Genomic DNA, 16,587 nt, shown 5'->3' on the forward strand with positions numbered 1-16,587 from the left:
CAATTTCTCTTCATCTCCTTAACAGAATTTAGAATATAATTCTAAAAGTTACTCAAATGGTACAAACATTGTTTTTTAAATTTATTTATTTGAGAGCGACAGACACAGAGAGAAAGACAGTTAGAGGGAGAGAGAGAGAATGGGCGCGCCAGGGCTTCCAGCCTCTGCAAACGAACTCCAGACGCGTGCGCCCCCTTGTGCATCTGGCTAACGTGGGACCTGGGGAACCGAGCCTCGAACCGGGGTCCTTAGGCTTCACAGGCAAGCGCTTAACTGCTAAGCAATCTCTCCAGCCCGGTACAAACATTTTTTAAAACAATTCCTAACTTTTTAAATTTAACATATTTTATATTTGGAAAGAGAGGCGAATAGAGAGAAAGAGAATGAATGGGCATGACAGGGCCTCCAGCACTGCAAACAAACTCCAGACGCATGTGCTACTTTGTGCATCTGGTTACATGGGTCCTTGGGAATTAGACCTGGGTCCTTCAGTCTTGCAGGCAAACAAATCCATCTCTCTAGCCCAGTATTTTATTTTTATTTATTTGAGAGATCAAGAAAGGCAGATATAGAGACAGAATGGACATGCCAGGACCTTAAGCCCCTCCAAATGAACTCCAGATGCATGTATCACTTTGTGCATCTACCTTACCTGGGTGCTAAGGAATTGAATCTGGGTCTTTTGGCTTTGCAGGCAAGCACCTAAATCACTAAGTCAATCTCTCCAGCCCAGTCCAACTTTCTTTTATAAAAAAGAGGTCAGGGGAATTGAGTAAAGGAAAGGAGGAGGGAGGGCTAATCAACATCTAAGAGGATGCAAATAAATCATATGGAATCCTCCGGTTTCAGACAATGGAACACTCAGGAGCCATAGATCATTGTTAAAAAATTTTCAGGGCCAGGGATGGGATACCTCCAGTGAGTTGTTGGCCAGGGAGGTCCCTGATGCCCCCAAAACATTATAGGCCATTGCCAAGGCCCTTGGTTTCCCACCAGGAATAGATGGTAAGACCCTATTGCTGAAGACTCCACATACTTGGGCTGCAAGGCTACTGAGAAATCCTGCTCGAACTGAGCTGATAATTTCCTCCATGTAGACCAGCTGACAGAAAAATGGAAGAAGCCATTCTGCATGCAATTCAATGGGAGAAAGCGATACCACCAGTGAAGATACTCAACAGTGGGCACTGCAAGCCTTATATTTGGCTAACCAGGCCAAATGAGCCAACGGGTACAATAGTGGCACGTCTGTCATGCTGGAAACCAACTGCCCTCCAACTGGACTGGAGGCCCGTTCCATGGGGGGAAACACATCCCTGATACTGAAAACTTAAAACAGGGGTAGTCATGAGCCCTAGGGTGTAACATCTGCTGATGTCTGGAAAAATGTATATATTATACTTATCAAATTGCCTAGTAAGCACTTCTCTTAATATTTATACCCTTATATTAATGCTATTCTCACTTTTGGTAGAGAATCATCTCTTTTCAGATGGCCTTGGCCTTGGGATGACTCAGAAGGTATCATGGTGCTGGAAAGAAGTGACCGCAGTGCTCAGTACTGCAGTATCTCTATCACACGTTCCAAGGCTCAGAGTCTAATGTGGAAGAGGTGGCGGAAAGAATGTAAGAGCCAAAGGAAGGGTAGGACTCCTTACAACATGCTCCCCCGCCGGACATAAAATGTCCTGGATATCCATGACTTCATAGTGCCTGACACTACCTACACAAGATCATCATAAAAGGAGGAAAAGATCAAGACATCAAAATAAAAGAGAGACTGAGATGGGGAGGGGATATGATGGAGAATGGAATTTCAAAGGGGAAAGTGGGGGGTATTACCATGGGATACTTTTTATAATCATAAAAAATATTAATAAAAATTGATAAAAAAGTATTTTTAGCCAGGTGTGGTGGTGCACACCTTTAATCCCAGCACTTGGGAGGCAGAGGTAGGAGGATCATCATGAGCTCAAGGCCACCTTGAGACTACATAATGAGTTCCAGGTCAGTCTGCGCTAGAGTGACACCCTACCTTGACAAACCCATCACTCATTATTTAAAGCAGAGAGAGAGAGAGAGAGACAGACAGAAAGAATAAATGAGCTAGGGCTTCTAGCCCCTGCAAACGAACTCCAGATGCATGCGCCATCTTGTGCGTCTGGTTTTACGGGAGTACTAAGAGAAGTGAACTTGGATGTTTAGGTTTTGTAGGTAAGCACTTCACCTGCTAAGCCATCTCTCCAGTCTACAAATTATTTATTTTCAAATTATATTCCTCCATCAGAAAATAGTATCATTTGGCTCCTGCATTCAACAGGATTAAGATACTATCTATAGTTGAACTAGCTTTTTTTGGAGACAGGGTTTTCCTATCTAGTATAGGATGACTTCCATCTTCCAGCTACCTTCCTACCTTAGCCTCTGAGTGTTGGGGTTACATGCATGTACCACCATACAGTTTATATTTAGCCTTATATTACCAAGCTTTAAGACTACTACAGCTTTACAATCAATTTTAAGCAAAATTGCCTTTCATTTTCTTTCCTAGATTTTCTTAAATACTTTCATCAATATATCACCATTGAACTTTAGAATCATTATGTCAAATCCTAGCTCACATTACTATGTCTGTCTACTGCTATTACACAAGAAACATCAACTGAAGAAGACCCTACATTGTTAAAATATTCTTCATAAAGGATGAGAAAGATGGCTCAATGGATAAAGGTGCTTGCTTATAAAACCCAGTGGCCTAGGTTCAATTCCCCAATACCCCATGTTAAGCCAAATACATAAAGTAGCATATGTTTCTAAAGTTCATTTACACTGGCAGGAGGCCCTATATACCTGTACTCTCTCAAATAAATAAATATACATATATATTTTTTAAAATAAAATAAAAATATTCTTCAAAAAACTCCCTATAAATAAAGGATTTATTTTGTTGAGACAGTCTCACTATGTAGCTCAGAAAAGCCTGGAGCTCATGAATCCTCTGACTTAGCTTGTCAGTGCTGGGATTTCAGGCATGCACCACCACTTCTGGACTCTACATGGATCTGACTGCTAACTAGAATGGTCTCTTCACATTATATTTTCTAAATGGGTATTACTGATATTCAGAGAATCTACTGCTTTGCAATTCAGTCATGTACCAGGAACAATGACATGTACCAAAGTGGTGTAAGATTATAACAGAGGGGCTAGAGAAATGGCTTAGTGGTTAAGCAGCTTGCCTGAGAAGCCTAAGCATCCTGGTTCAATTCCTCAGTATCCACATCAGTCAGTTGCACAAGGTGGTTCATGTGTCTGAAGATTGTTTGTAGTGGCTTGAGGCCCTGGTATCCCCTCTCACTAATAAGTAATTTTTTAATTAATTAATTAATTTAACTTCTGCTCAAAACTGTACTCTAAAAATTGTTTTCTTCCTAATTTTTATTGACAACTTCCATGATTATAAAAAATACCCCATGGTAATACCCTCCCTCCCCTCACTTTCCCCTTTGAAACTCCATTCTCCATCATACCCACTCCCCATCTCAATTAGTCTCGCTCTCCTTTTTTTTTTTTTTCCCTCGAGGTAGGGTCTCACTATAGCCCAGGCTGACCTGGAATTCACTATGGAGTCTCAGGGTGACCTCGAACTCACGGCAATCCTCCCACCTCTGCCTCCCAAGTGCTGGGATTAAAGGCGTGAGCCACCACGCCCGGCTCAATTAGGCTCTCTTTTAATTTTGATGTCAAGATCTTTTCCTCCTCTGATGATGCTCCCTCCAAACACAAAATGGCCTGGATATCCATGGCCTCACAGTATCTGCACAAGACCATCATAAATACATTTTTTTAAAAGTATTTTAAAAACAAAAAGCTGGGCATGATGGCACACACCTTTAATCCCAGCACTTGGGAGGCAGAGACAGAAGGATCACCATGAGATTGAGGCTACCCTGCAATTACATAGTGAATTCCAGGTCAGCCTGGGCTAGAGTGAGACTCTATCTCAAAAACAACAACAAAAAAAAAGATTATCAACAGAGCTGAAAAAGTCCTAACATATGGTGACATCACAGCTGCTCAAACATCACCCATTTCACATTTTCAGTGCTTCTAGAGCAAATAAACTACAGGGCTGCTAAGTCATGTATAAGTATAGCATACGGAGGCTGGAGAGATGGCACAGTGGTTAAAGGCACTTACTCTCAAAACCTGCCAGTAGGGGCTCAATTCCCCATCACCCACATAAAGCTGAATACAGAAAGTGGCACTCATCTGGCATTCATTGGCAGTGGCAAGAGACCTTCATACACAGGTGTGCATATAAACAATGCACATGTGCAAATACATAAATAAATATTTTAAAAAATATGTACAGCTGGGCATGGTGGCACACACCTCTAATTCCTGCACTTGGGAGGCAGAGGTAGGAGGAGTGCTGTGAGCATAAGACCAACATGAGACTTACATAGTGAATTCCCAAGTCAGCCTGGGTTAGAGTGAGCCTTACCTCAAAAACAACAGAGTATGCCCTAATGACCTTGGGACGACTCAGAAGGTATCACGGTGCTGGAAAGAAGTGACTAGAGTACCGAGTAACATCTCAATCACACCTTCCAAAGCTCAGTCTAATGCGGAAGAGGTGGCGGAAAGAATGTAAGAGCCAAAGGAAGGGTAGGACTCCTTACAAGGTGCTACCCCCAGATATAAAATGGCCTGGGTATCCATGACCTCACAGTGCCTGATGCTACCTACACAAGACCACCATAATAGAAGGAAAAGATCATGATATCAAAATAGAGACTGATTGAGATGGAGAGGGGATATAATGGAGAATGGAAGTTCAAAGGGGAAAATGGGGGGAGAGAGGGCATTACCATTGGATATTTTTTATAATCATGGAAAATGTTAATAAAAATTGAGAAAAAAATGATTAAAAAAAAAAAGAGTATGCCCTGATATGTTAACAGCGGTCTCATAAATCCTGTGTTTGATTGTATTTCAATTGCACTGAGAGATCTTACCAAGTGATGACCTATAGCTTTTGGGTTTGTATTGGATTTCTACAAAACTGATTACTGATGAATGTCTCAGAATGTACCTCTGATTTACAGCCATATATAACTGTACTCTGTGTGCAGCACCTCAGAAGTTAATTTTGTAAGTTGTCAGCTCATTCTCTTGCCTCATGCAACCTGTAAATAAGCAATTTTATCTTTTCTTCACAACCTAGAAGCATGTATCTGTTTCATTCCATACTTAATTGGGCTCACCTTTTTCAATGCCATCACCTGAACAGAACATAGTTCACTAAGACATTCAGTAATCTTATCCAAAGGCAATCTTGCTAGCACAAGGGCTGTTCCTGGAAGAAGAAAAAGATGTAAATGAAGGAAATAAAGGCTGAATTGAGGGATTTAACATGATACAGTTAACAGAAAAGGTGAACTTCCATTCTTTTTCATGAGGCTTTTTTTTTTTTTTGTTCTTCAAGGTAGGGTCTCACTCTAGCCCAGGCTAACCTGGAATTAACTCTGTATTCTCAGGGTGGCCTTGAACTCACAGTGATCCTCCTACCTCTACCTCTCAAATGCTGGGATTAAAGGCATGCAACACCTCACCTGGCAATTTTGTGAATTTTTAACTTTATGTTAGCTGGTATTATAGAGACCCACTCTATAGTTTGTGGTTTGTTTTTTTTTTGTTTTTTTTTTGGTTTATTCGACGTAGGGTCTCACTCTAGCTCAGGCTGACCTGGAATTCACTATGTAGTCTCAGGGTAGCCTCGACTTCACAGCAATCCTCTCACCTCTCATGTGTGCTGGAATTAAAGTGTACCACCATGTCCAGCTCAAATTTGTGGCTTTTTATGTGGGGCCTCAGAACCAAATGTGCTTGTTCAGGCTTGAACAGCAAGTACTCTATTTACTGAGCTATCTATCTCTCCGATTTCAAGTTCCATTCTTTTATTTTTTATTTTATTTTTGGTTTTTCGAGGTAGGGTCTCACTCTAGTCTAGGCTGACCTGGAATTCACTATGGAGTCTCAGGGTGACCTCGAACTCCTGCCCCTGAGTGCTGGGATTAAAGGCGTGCACCACCACACCAGGCTTACAAATTCCATTCTTTTAAAATTAGCACTACTAGGGCTGGAGGGATGGCATAGTGGTTAAGGCATTTGCCTGCAAAACCAAAGGACCCAGGTTCTATTCCCCAAGACCCACGTTAGCCAGATGCACAATGGTGTGCACATGTCTGGAGTTCGTCTGCAGTGGCTGGAGGACTTGGTGTGCGCCCATTCTCTCTAATAAATAAATAAATAAATAAAAATATTTTAAAAATTTAAAAATTTTAACATTTATAGCTATGGTTATTTGTTGTTTCTTTTAAATCCTGCTTAGAAGCCTATGGACAAGTTTTCAGCTTAACTCAACTGAAAGTTAATCTCTCCTTAGTAGTCCATTGGTTTAAATAAGTCTCTCCAATTAATCAAAGACATAGAATCTCCTTTATAAAGTTGTGGTGTTTTTGGTTTTTCAAGACAGGGTCTGTTCTCACTCTAGCCCAGGCTGGCCTGAAGTTCACTATGCAGTCTCAAAATGGCATGGAGCTCACAGTGATCCTCCTACCTCTCATAAAGCTCTTTTATAGACTATATAATGTGATGTTTCTTTTCCTTCCCAGAGGTTCTGATTTAGCAAACCAAGAAGTGCTTTATTTTTGGTAAGTACTTCAGGCAATTCTTATCAGAGAAGACTGGAAAACACATCCTGTAATTTTAGGAAGAATAGGTTTATGTCATAGATTTCATCTTCATTTTGTTCAAACACACTTTGAACTTAATGTTAAACATTCTTTCTGTGAAAGTAACCAGGAAACTAATAATCAAGCTTCCCTTTCTTAAAAAAAAAAAAAAAGTTACAAAACAACCTTTCCCTCCTCAAAATTTTAACCTGGAACTCAATAACTTTAAAAATTTTTTTATGTGTGGGCATAATGGCACATTATCAGCACCCACAAAGCTAAGGTAGAAGGATCAATGTGAGTGCTAAGTTCAAAGCCAGGGTGGGGCTACAGAGTGAGTTCCAGGTCACCAATGAGGCCCTGCCTAGAAAAAAACAAAAACAAAAAACAAAAAACGAAGCAAGAAACTTAAGAAGTAGTAGTTAGGGCTGGAGAGAAGGCTTAGTGGTTACGGCATTTGCCTGCAAAGCCAAAGAAGGATCCTGGTTCGATTCTCCAGGACCTATGTAAGCCAGATGCACAAGGGGGCACGTGTGTCTGGAGTTTGTTTGCAGTGGCTGTAAGCCCCGGCGCTCACTCACTTGCGCGCACTCTCTCTTCACCTCTAAAATAAATAAAATTTTAAAATAAATAAATAGGGCTGGAGAGATGGCTTAGCGGTTAAGCGCTTGCCTGTGAAGCCTAAGGACCCCGGTTCGAGGCTCAACTACCCAGGACCCACGTTAGCCAGATGCACAAGGGGGCGCAACGCATCTGGAGTTCGTTTGCAGTGGCTGGAGGCCCTGGTGCGCCCATTCTCTCTCTCTGTCTGTCTGCCTCTTTCTCTCTTTGTCTGTTGCTCTCAAATAAATAAATAAACAATTAAAAAATTAAAAATAAATAAATAAATAAAAAGAGGTAGCTGGATTCAAATGAGGATAAATGACTCTTCCCACTCAGCCTCTCTTGTGTTGCAATCTTCCAGAAAGTTTAGCAAACTAGTGTTTTCTTTCTAGAAGCCAATATATGTTTCCCTATAAAGGGGGCTGACATGGATTACTTACAAAATAAATCTTTTATTTATTTATTTGCATGTGAGAAAGAGGGAAAAAGAAAGAAAATGGGTACACCAGGGCCTCTAGCTACTACAAACGAACTCGAGCACATGCACTACTTTGTGCATCTGTCTTTACGTGGGTACTGGGGAATGGAGCTTAGGTCATTAGACATTGCAGGCAAGTGCCTTAACTCTTCAGCCCCCACCCCAAATACATCTTTTTAATAAGACAATCTTTCAAATGTTTAAAATAGCCACTATATTTGAAGTCTGCCTAAGTCTTTTTTCCTAACTTGACAATTTCTACTTCCATTCATCTAAGGCTATCTATCATTACCCTGGCTGTTTGGTACTGGGTAAGCAGTCACTCAGTCAAGTTCATCAATAATGGTAAAGACCACTAAGAAACCAACCCCCTTGGCTTCTTCTTTTTTTTTTTTTAATTTTATTTTTACTTATTTATTTGACTGAGAGAAAGAGAGAGAGAGAGAGAGCGAATATGGGCACGCCAGGCCCTGAAAACTAACTCCAGACGTGTGCGCCCCCTTGTCCATCTGGCTAACGTGGGTGCTGGGGAATCGAACCTGAGTCCTTTGGCTTTGCAGGCAAGTGCCTTAACCATTAAGTCATCCCTCCAGCTCCCCTTGGCTTTTTAAGGTGCTATTCCAAGCACACTACTTTTCAATTTCCTTTTTGGTAAGGTATTGCCTGTTTATTTGGTCTCCTTTTAATTTTTCCTCTGATTTAAAGAAGCAATTATGAACATGTTTAATTTGAATGTGCTGCTTTACCCAAAATCTAGATCCGGGCTAGACATACTGGAAGAAGAAAGAATCAATCTGGTAGTCTTAAAATTTTCTAACAAAGAATGCATTAAACACATAATCAACCCCCTCCTGTGAATGGAAAAGCCACCATCACCATCACTAAACACATTATAACGGAAAAGCCTTATATATGCCTTAAGATACCTCTAATTAGTATCCTGGAGGAAACTGTAAACAGTATCTCAAAGTCAATACCTTTTAGCAAACCCACAGCAGCCTCTGGAGACAACATGAAGGAATCAAGGGAGCGGGCAATTTCCAGGAGTCCATTAAAGTGCTGAGCCATATGGTCCCGGCAGACTGAACAAATGTTATGAATGGCTTTGGCTGCAGCAGAAGCCAGAGGCTTTTCACACAGGCCTTTCATCAAATACCCCAACACAGGGTCTAAGAAATAAAGCCAAGTAGAGATTATACATCTAAAACTCAAGGAAAATTAGTTTATTAGAGCAAAGGTTTACAAACGCTTTTTAAAAAATTTTTTTTTGTTATTTTTATTTATTTGAGAGTGACAGAAAGAGGAAGAGGCAGAGAGAGAGAGAGAGAGAGAGAGAGAGAGAGGAAGGGGGGGGGGATGGGCGTGCCAGGGCTTCCAGCCACTGCAAATGAACTCCAGACGTGTGTGCCCCCTTGTGCATCTGGCTAATGTGGGTCCTGGGGAGTCGAGCCTCAAACCGGGGTCCTTAGGCTTCACAGACAAGTGCTTAACCGTTAAGCCATCTCTCCAGCCCTACACTTTTACAAAATGAAGTATGGGGGCTGGAGAGATGGCTTAGCAGTTAAGGAGTTTGCCTGCAAAGCCAGCCCAGTTCGACTCTCCAGGACCCACACGAGCCAGATGCACAAGGGAGTGCATGCATCTGGAATTCGTTTGCAGTGACTAGAGGCACTGGCATGCCCATTCTTCCTCTCTCTCTCCCTCTCTGTCTCTAATAAATAAATAAAAATAAAATCTTGAAAAAAATGATAACTGTCTAAAACTTACATTTTTATATTTGTTTCTTTCTAGTTACCAAAAGTCAGGCAAAGAAATCTCTAGCACTTTTTTTTTTCTCTTGTGTTTGAGTTGGCCAGAGGTTGACATTAGGTACCTTTTTCTTAAATTTTTTTTTTTGGTTTATTTTTATTTATTTATTTGAGAGCAACAGACAGAGAATGAGGCAGAGAGAGAGAGGGACAGAGAGAGAGAATGGGCGCGCCAAGGCTACCAGACACTGCAAACAAACTCCAGACGCGTGCGCCCCCTTGTGCATCTGGCTAACGTGGGACCTGGGGAATCGAGCCTCGAACTGGGGTCCTTAGGCTTCACAGGCAAGCGCTTAACCGCTAAGCCATCTCTCCAGCCCATTAGGTACCTTTTTGGATCACTCTTCAATTTCCTTATTGAGGCCAAAGATCTCAGTTGAACACAGAGCTCACTCATTGGGCTAGGAGTCTAGCTAGTCAGTTTGCCAAGGGGATCCTCTGCCTCCATGGCCACCATGCCCACCCAGCATTTATATGGGTGCTGGGGATCTGAACTCTAATCTTCACACTTGCATGGCAAGTATTAACCCCAACCCTTCTTTAGAACTTCTAAATGATGGCGGCACATACCCTTAATCCCAGCACTCTGGAGGCAGAGGTAAAAAGATCACCATGAGTTCGAGGCCACTCTAAGACTATATAGTGAATTCTGGGTCAGCCTGAGTTACAGTGAGACTCTACCTTGAAAAAACAAAAAACCTGAAGAAGAAATCAAAAGCATAATGTCTCAAAGTCTGTTTAAAAACATCATCTATGACTGGAGATGTAGCACACTACTAGAGGTTTCCCTAAAATGTGCATGGCCCTAGGTTTAATCCTTACTATTACAAAATTAATTTTATAACACAAACCAACAAAGTATATACCCCCTCTCCAAAAGTCCTAAGGCTGTTGAGGCTAAGACACTGAGACCAAGGATCTGAAATATAGCCCAAGAATTCTTATCTGCAGATTTTAGTGATCCTCAAATGGAACATTAGCAATTTTGGCAATTTTAAAGAGAATATGAACACACAGTAATTTACTACTGATGTACAAATCTGAATTAGACACTACAAGCACATGCTAAATGACAGCTCAAAGTTCAACACAGCTTCTTGGCTTATTGAACACAAACTGAAGATATTAAATTAACACAAACAACATTCATTTTTTCTCTTTTGGGAAAAAGTAGTTGCAAATGTTGGAACAGATAATGGGTGAAGAGATGTAAGAATCAGAAAATAAGAATTTGGAAAACACTGGATAGTTTACTGACCTTAGACAAAGGTTCAATTATAAACTGAGAATGTCTATCACAGAAAGTGTAAACAGGACTATGTCCCTTCTTTGTGGTGTGTTTCATACCAGATCATTTTCAAAGATTATTCACAAACTTGGAGACTGAAAATTCTCAGAATGTTATTTCTTAAATATGAGGAGCTTGCTATAAATTCATCTTGGTAATTTTTGCTTTTTGTTTTTGTTTTTCCAGGTAGGGTTTCACTCTAGCCCAGGTTGACCTGGAGCTCACTATGTAGTCTAAGGGTGGCCTTGAACTCACAACAATCCTCCTAGCTCTGCGAGTGCTGGGATTAAAGGTGTGCGCCACCACGCCTGGCCTGATAATTTTTTTTTTTAATTTCTTTGGATCTCAGTGACCTTATCTACAAAATGAGGGACTTAAAATAAATAATTTTATTTTATACAACCTTCAGTTGTTTTTTTCAAGTCAATAAGGGCAGCCAGAGGTCTGAACACTACTCATTGTAATTTGTATTTACTTTGTTTCAGGTAATTTGTTTTTTTATATAAAGCATGCATTTAGCACAGAAAAGCCCTTTACTGTAGCTTATTCATTTTTATAGCCTAAAACTATTGTCTGATTACCCCACACATGTACTAAAGACTAGCAATGACAGAAACATTCCTGCTTATACAAAGTACTAGAATCTAAGTTTTTCCCTATCTGAAGAGCTAACAAAGGTCTTTCTCCCAGATCACATTACAAATTTAGAATCATCTCAGTAACTTAAAAAAAATATGCTTATTCTATTTGTCAATATAAAAGCAGGCAAGAAAAAATAAAAAGTTAAGAATGCCAAGAGAAAATCAAAAGAAGCAGAAGTAGCAGCAGCAGGACAAAATTCACATACCAAGGAATTGAGGGTTTCGATCAACCACTTCACTCATTTCTCCAACCAACTCAATGCTGGTGTATCTTACAGCTGTGTGGACAGTCTCTGGAAGACGGACCACTCCTTCTAGGACCTCCACAAGTGTAGGATTGTTCTCCCTGAGAGAGAAGGAGGCAAATACATACAGTTACTGACTAGCAGCAGGCTGCGGTAACACCTGACATTGCTCAAGGGCTTCTTTCTAATAAAGCTCAATACTAGATATGGACATTTTTCAGACAATAAGTTGATTGTGGATTTTTGTTGTTGTTTTTCCCTTGAGGTGTTGAGGATTGAATTCAGGGCCTTGCTTGAAAGCAAGTGCTCTATCACTGATCTACAGCTCCAGCTCTAAACATTTTTCAAATCCTCAAAAGAGAAAAGACAGGCTTTGTTCCAGAAAAGACACACAGCTCCTTTATCCCCTGAATGTCAAGAAGAAGTATCCAAAGTTACATCATGTTATCAAATAGGCACTTTCCAGTTGGGAAGGCAGTGATTAACCGAAGATGAATACTGTCTCATGCTCCACCCCCAACTCCCACGAGGTAGGGTCTCACTCTAGCTCAGGCTGACCTAGAACTCACTCATTCGTCCCAGTCCCAGGCTGGTCTGAAACTCAGTGATCCTCCTGCCTTTGCCTCTCAAATGGTAGGATTAGTCTTCTAAAAACTCTACACCTCTCTTATCCTATATCTGAAGCACCTAAAACAGTGCCTGGCATATAGTAGGCACTCAAGAAATCCTGCTTAATGTTTAAATGAACAACTCTCATAGACCATTTTCTATCAATTGTTACTCTCCAAAGCTTTCTTATGTCTGGATATCAGAAACTTTAAGGAAAGTACAGATCTCTGGCCCAGCTCATTACTGAAAGAACTCAAGCAAAAAGCTGCAGTTAAGGTGCCCTGATCTGGGATACAGGGAAAGTAGAGCTAACCAAGAATTTTCTACCGATCCACGAACTTCCCCTCCTCCCCCTCCCAGGACACTGGCTTAAGAAAACAAAGTTGATGTCACTCGTCATCAGGGAAATGCAGATTAAAACTACGTTGAGATTCCATCTCACTCCTGTCAGATTGGCCACCATCATGAAAACAAATGATCATACATGTTGGCAGGGATGTGGAAAAAGAGGAACCCTTCTACACTGCTGGTGGGGATGCAATCTGGTCCAGCCATTGTGGAAATCAGTGTGGAGGTTCCTAAACAGCTGAAGATTGATCTACCATATGACCCAGCTATAGCACTCCTAGGTATATATCCTAAGGACTCATCACATTTCCTTAGAAGTACGTGCTCAGCCATGTTTACTGCTGCTCAATTTATAATAGCTGGGAAATGGAACCAGCCTAGATGTCCCTCAACTGTTGAGTGGATAATGAAGATGTGGCACATTTATACAATGGAGTTCTACTCAGCAGTAAAGAAAAATGAAGTTATGAAATTTGCAGAAAAATGGATGGATCTGCAAAGGATTATACTAAGTGAGGTAACCCAGACCCAGAAAGCCAAGTGCCACATGTTCTCCCTCATATGTGGGCTTCTGCGTGAGAAGGAAAATACGTAGTAGCAAGAGGCCAGTAAATTTAAAAGGAGATATAAAGGGAAGAGAAAGGAAGGGAGGAGGGTACTTAATAGGTTGGTATTGCATATTGTAAGTACAATGATTGAGATGGGGAGGTAATATGATGGAGAATGGAATTTCAAAGGGGAAAGTGTGTGGGGGGGGTATTACCATGGGATATTTTTTATAATCATGGAAAATGTTAATAAAAATTGTGAAAAGATTAAAAGAAAATTTAAAAAAATCAATATTTGGGGCTGGAGAGATGGCTTCGCAGTTAAGTGCTTGCCTGTGAAGCCTAAGGGCCCCAGTTTGAGGCTCCATTCTCTAGGACCCACATAAGCCAGTTGGACAAGGTGGCACAAGCATCTGGAGTTCGTTTGCAGTGGCTAGAGGCCCTAGTGCGACCATTCTCTCTCTCTATCAGCTTTTTTCTCCATCTGTCTGTCCTTCTCAAATAAATAAATAAAAATAAACAAAAAAATATGAAAATTTTTAAAAAAGAAAGAAAACGAAGTTGAAGATGTCCCTATGCTAGAACTCAATCCAGAAATGAAGATGTTTAAAATGTAAATCTTACTCTATGTTAGAACAAGAGTACCCTCTGCTGATTACCAGGATGATGATGATGATGATGATTATTTTTGGTGGGGGGAGGTGTGTGTCACCACTCTAGCCCTAAAAATTCACTCTGTATCTCAGGGTGGCCTCAAACTCATGGCAATTCTCCTACCTCTACCTCCCCTGTGCTGAGATTAAAGGCATTCACCACGATGCCCAGCTACTAGGGTTATTTAATCTGTGGATTTATAAGAACTGTAATCACATGTTTGGTCTGAAATCAGATAAGGAATAGAAAATCTCTCATTTATACTTTAATTTCCTATGGATCTTAGCCAGTTAATGAAGACTATGTATAAAACATTTTTTTTTTGGGGGGGGGTAAGGTAGGGTCTAGGTTAACCCAGAATTCACTATGTAGTCTCAGGGTGGCCTTGAACTCATAGTGATCCTCTTTATCTCTGCCTTCCTAGTCCTGGGATTAAGGCTTGTGCCACCATACCGGGATACACATCTTTTTTCAAATCCATACATATTGGTTAGCATGTTAATGATTTTAGTAATCTTCTGTCAGAAGGTACCAACAGATGCCAAAATGGTTTTAAAACCAAACACTATAGTAGGAAGTTAAAGAGCAAACTTCTAGATAGGTAACTTAAAAAAGAAAAATAAACCTGACAGGTCCTTGAATATTTATTAGATTAGAAACAATATCAGATTTCACTGACTAGGCTCTGAATGGCAGCTAAGAAAAAAGCACTGTGCTTTTAACAGATATCTGCCTGAATCATCTTTACAATCAAGGCCCTAAATATAGAGCTAGACTGTAGGTATCCAATCAAAATACAAAGTAATTTGACAGATAATAACATCACTGTATAAATTTAGGGCACAAATGAATTCTGTCTTTAAAAAGCTCAAGTCATAAATGGAATTTCTATGCTATATATTAACAAATCAAATTCAAATAATTTAAAATTTCTCAGTGGCAGTAACAACTGTCCCTTAGACTTCCCTATTGTCTTAGGTAAATAGTACTAATGCCATGCCTCTCAAACTCTCAGAATCTCTAAACCAAAACAACAAATAATAATGTAACTTACCCAAGGTCACAGAAACAAGAGACCTCAATTAATGACTATTCAATTGTTTAAGCAAATACCAACAATTGAAGTCTACCAAATTCTTTGATCATATCTACTGTCACAAGGGAGCCACAGAAGAAGAAATAAATTAGCATTCTACTTCTAGCATAGAGAGTAAAATATATTAACTCTAGAAAGTATATTAGCAAGGCAGGGCACCCTGCCCTAGACTAAAGTCAGAAGGCTTGGTAAGAACATAGAAGTTCTAAGAGAGTTTCCAATAGTGAAGCATGTAACAGAAAAATGGTGTCATTTTCCTTTTTCTTGATATTTAGAGTTCCCAGCAAAAGACTTATTAGACACTCACGGATCAACACTCTTTGCTATAGCAGCCATGATAAAGAGAACAGCTTCTGTCACCTCCCAGGGTGGGTTGCCTTCTTTCAGAGTAGAATATAACTAGAGAAGAAGAGGTGGATTATGGAGCCATTAAAAGGAAAACAGAATTCCAAAGCAAACAAAACAAAAATGCTGTTAGTTCAAAGAAACCTAGCTCCTTGCTTCTAAATCTAATTCTCTCTCAGAGCGGGCCAAAAATAATATTTTCATTATCTATATCACTATCATGAAGTTAACTATTATTTTAATATCTAAAATAAACACATTTAGAACTCTAAAAGCTTACCAAGATTATCATCTATCACCAGAAAATAGGCAGTATGGGAAAAATAATACATCTCTGGATTGTCTACTTCTGATCTTGATAACTGATAAATACATAAACACTCAAAATATACATTTTCTACATGAATACTGGCTTTAGATTTCTACTATTTTAACTATTCCCTACATCAACACTAGGAGTTCAAGGTAAATTCCTAAAAAGCAACTATTTAGAAGGATGTATCACATTACCATATCCAACACTTTTTTTATTAAAGGCAGTCTGAGCAGAACACTCTGAGATGTTCTGGCCCACAATTCCCTAGATTACATTCATCTGTGGGATGTGACTAGGTATTATTCTATATAAGATTTCTGCAGTGAGAAAACACACTATTAGGGAAGACAAAATTGAAAAACTTGTATGACTTTATAGAACCTTGGATGTACTATGCAGATATATACATCATTTCATGACTTGAATTAATGACTTAATTTTTTTCTTTTTTTACTGGGCAAAGAACATCTCCTGGGTCTGGTATTCCACAGAACACATCTTGGCAAAACTGACAGTTCATGTAACTTGGTAAGCTGAAGTCACAAACTTAAGACACAGAGGCAGTGAGAAAAGAGCTGAAGTCTGAGTCCAAGGTCATCTATTGGCCTGTGGTTCAGGGATCTCAAAGAATGTGCTTTCTAAAAATCCCTAAGTACTTACAGTTGAGTCAAAAAACATGCTTTGTAACGAAAAAGTTCTAATTTCATTAAAATTTTCTAGATAAGATTATGCCCAAATATAAACAAAATGCCTTGAGTAAATCACACCCATTGGCTTCTTTTTGGTTTGGTATTGCTATGGCACAGCATCCCAACAAGTGTTTCAGAACTCATCAGCACGATCCAGCAATGAGATAACCACATGACAT

The 16,587-nt window shown here is 39.9% G+C and overlaps 1 protein-coding gene across 3 annotated transcripts in view; it reads right to left on the reverse strand.

Annotated features, from left to right (window-relative positions):
* Tnpo3 (transportin 3) overlaps positions 1-16,587 on the reverse strand; it is a 98,987-nt gene that overhangs the window by 29,906 nt on the left and 52,494 nt on the right. For all 3 annotated transcript variants that reach the window (XM_045159967.1, XM_045159966.1, XM_045159968.1), the window contains 4 exons: positions 15,366-15,457; positions 11,765-11,904; positions 8,799-8,990; positions 5,271-5,362 (listed from right to left, as the gene is read on the reverse strand). In XM_045159967.1, coding sequence (XP_045015902.1) covers positions 5,271-5,362; positions 8,799-8,990; positions 11,765-11,904; positions 15,366-15,457 — 516 coding nt within the window. The remainder of the gene's footprint in view (positions 1-5,270; positions 5,363-8,798; positions 8,991-11,764; positions 11,905-15,365; positions 15,458-16,587) is intronic.

Source organism: Jaculus jaculus, chromosome 10 (assembly GCF_020740685.1).
Source record: "Jaculus jaculus isolate mJacJac1 chromosome 10, mJacJac1.mat.Y.cur, whole genome shotgun sequence".
NCBI lineage: Eukaryota > Metazoa > Chordata > Mammalia > Rodentia > Dipodidae > Jaculus > Jaculus jaculus.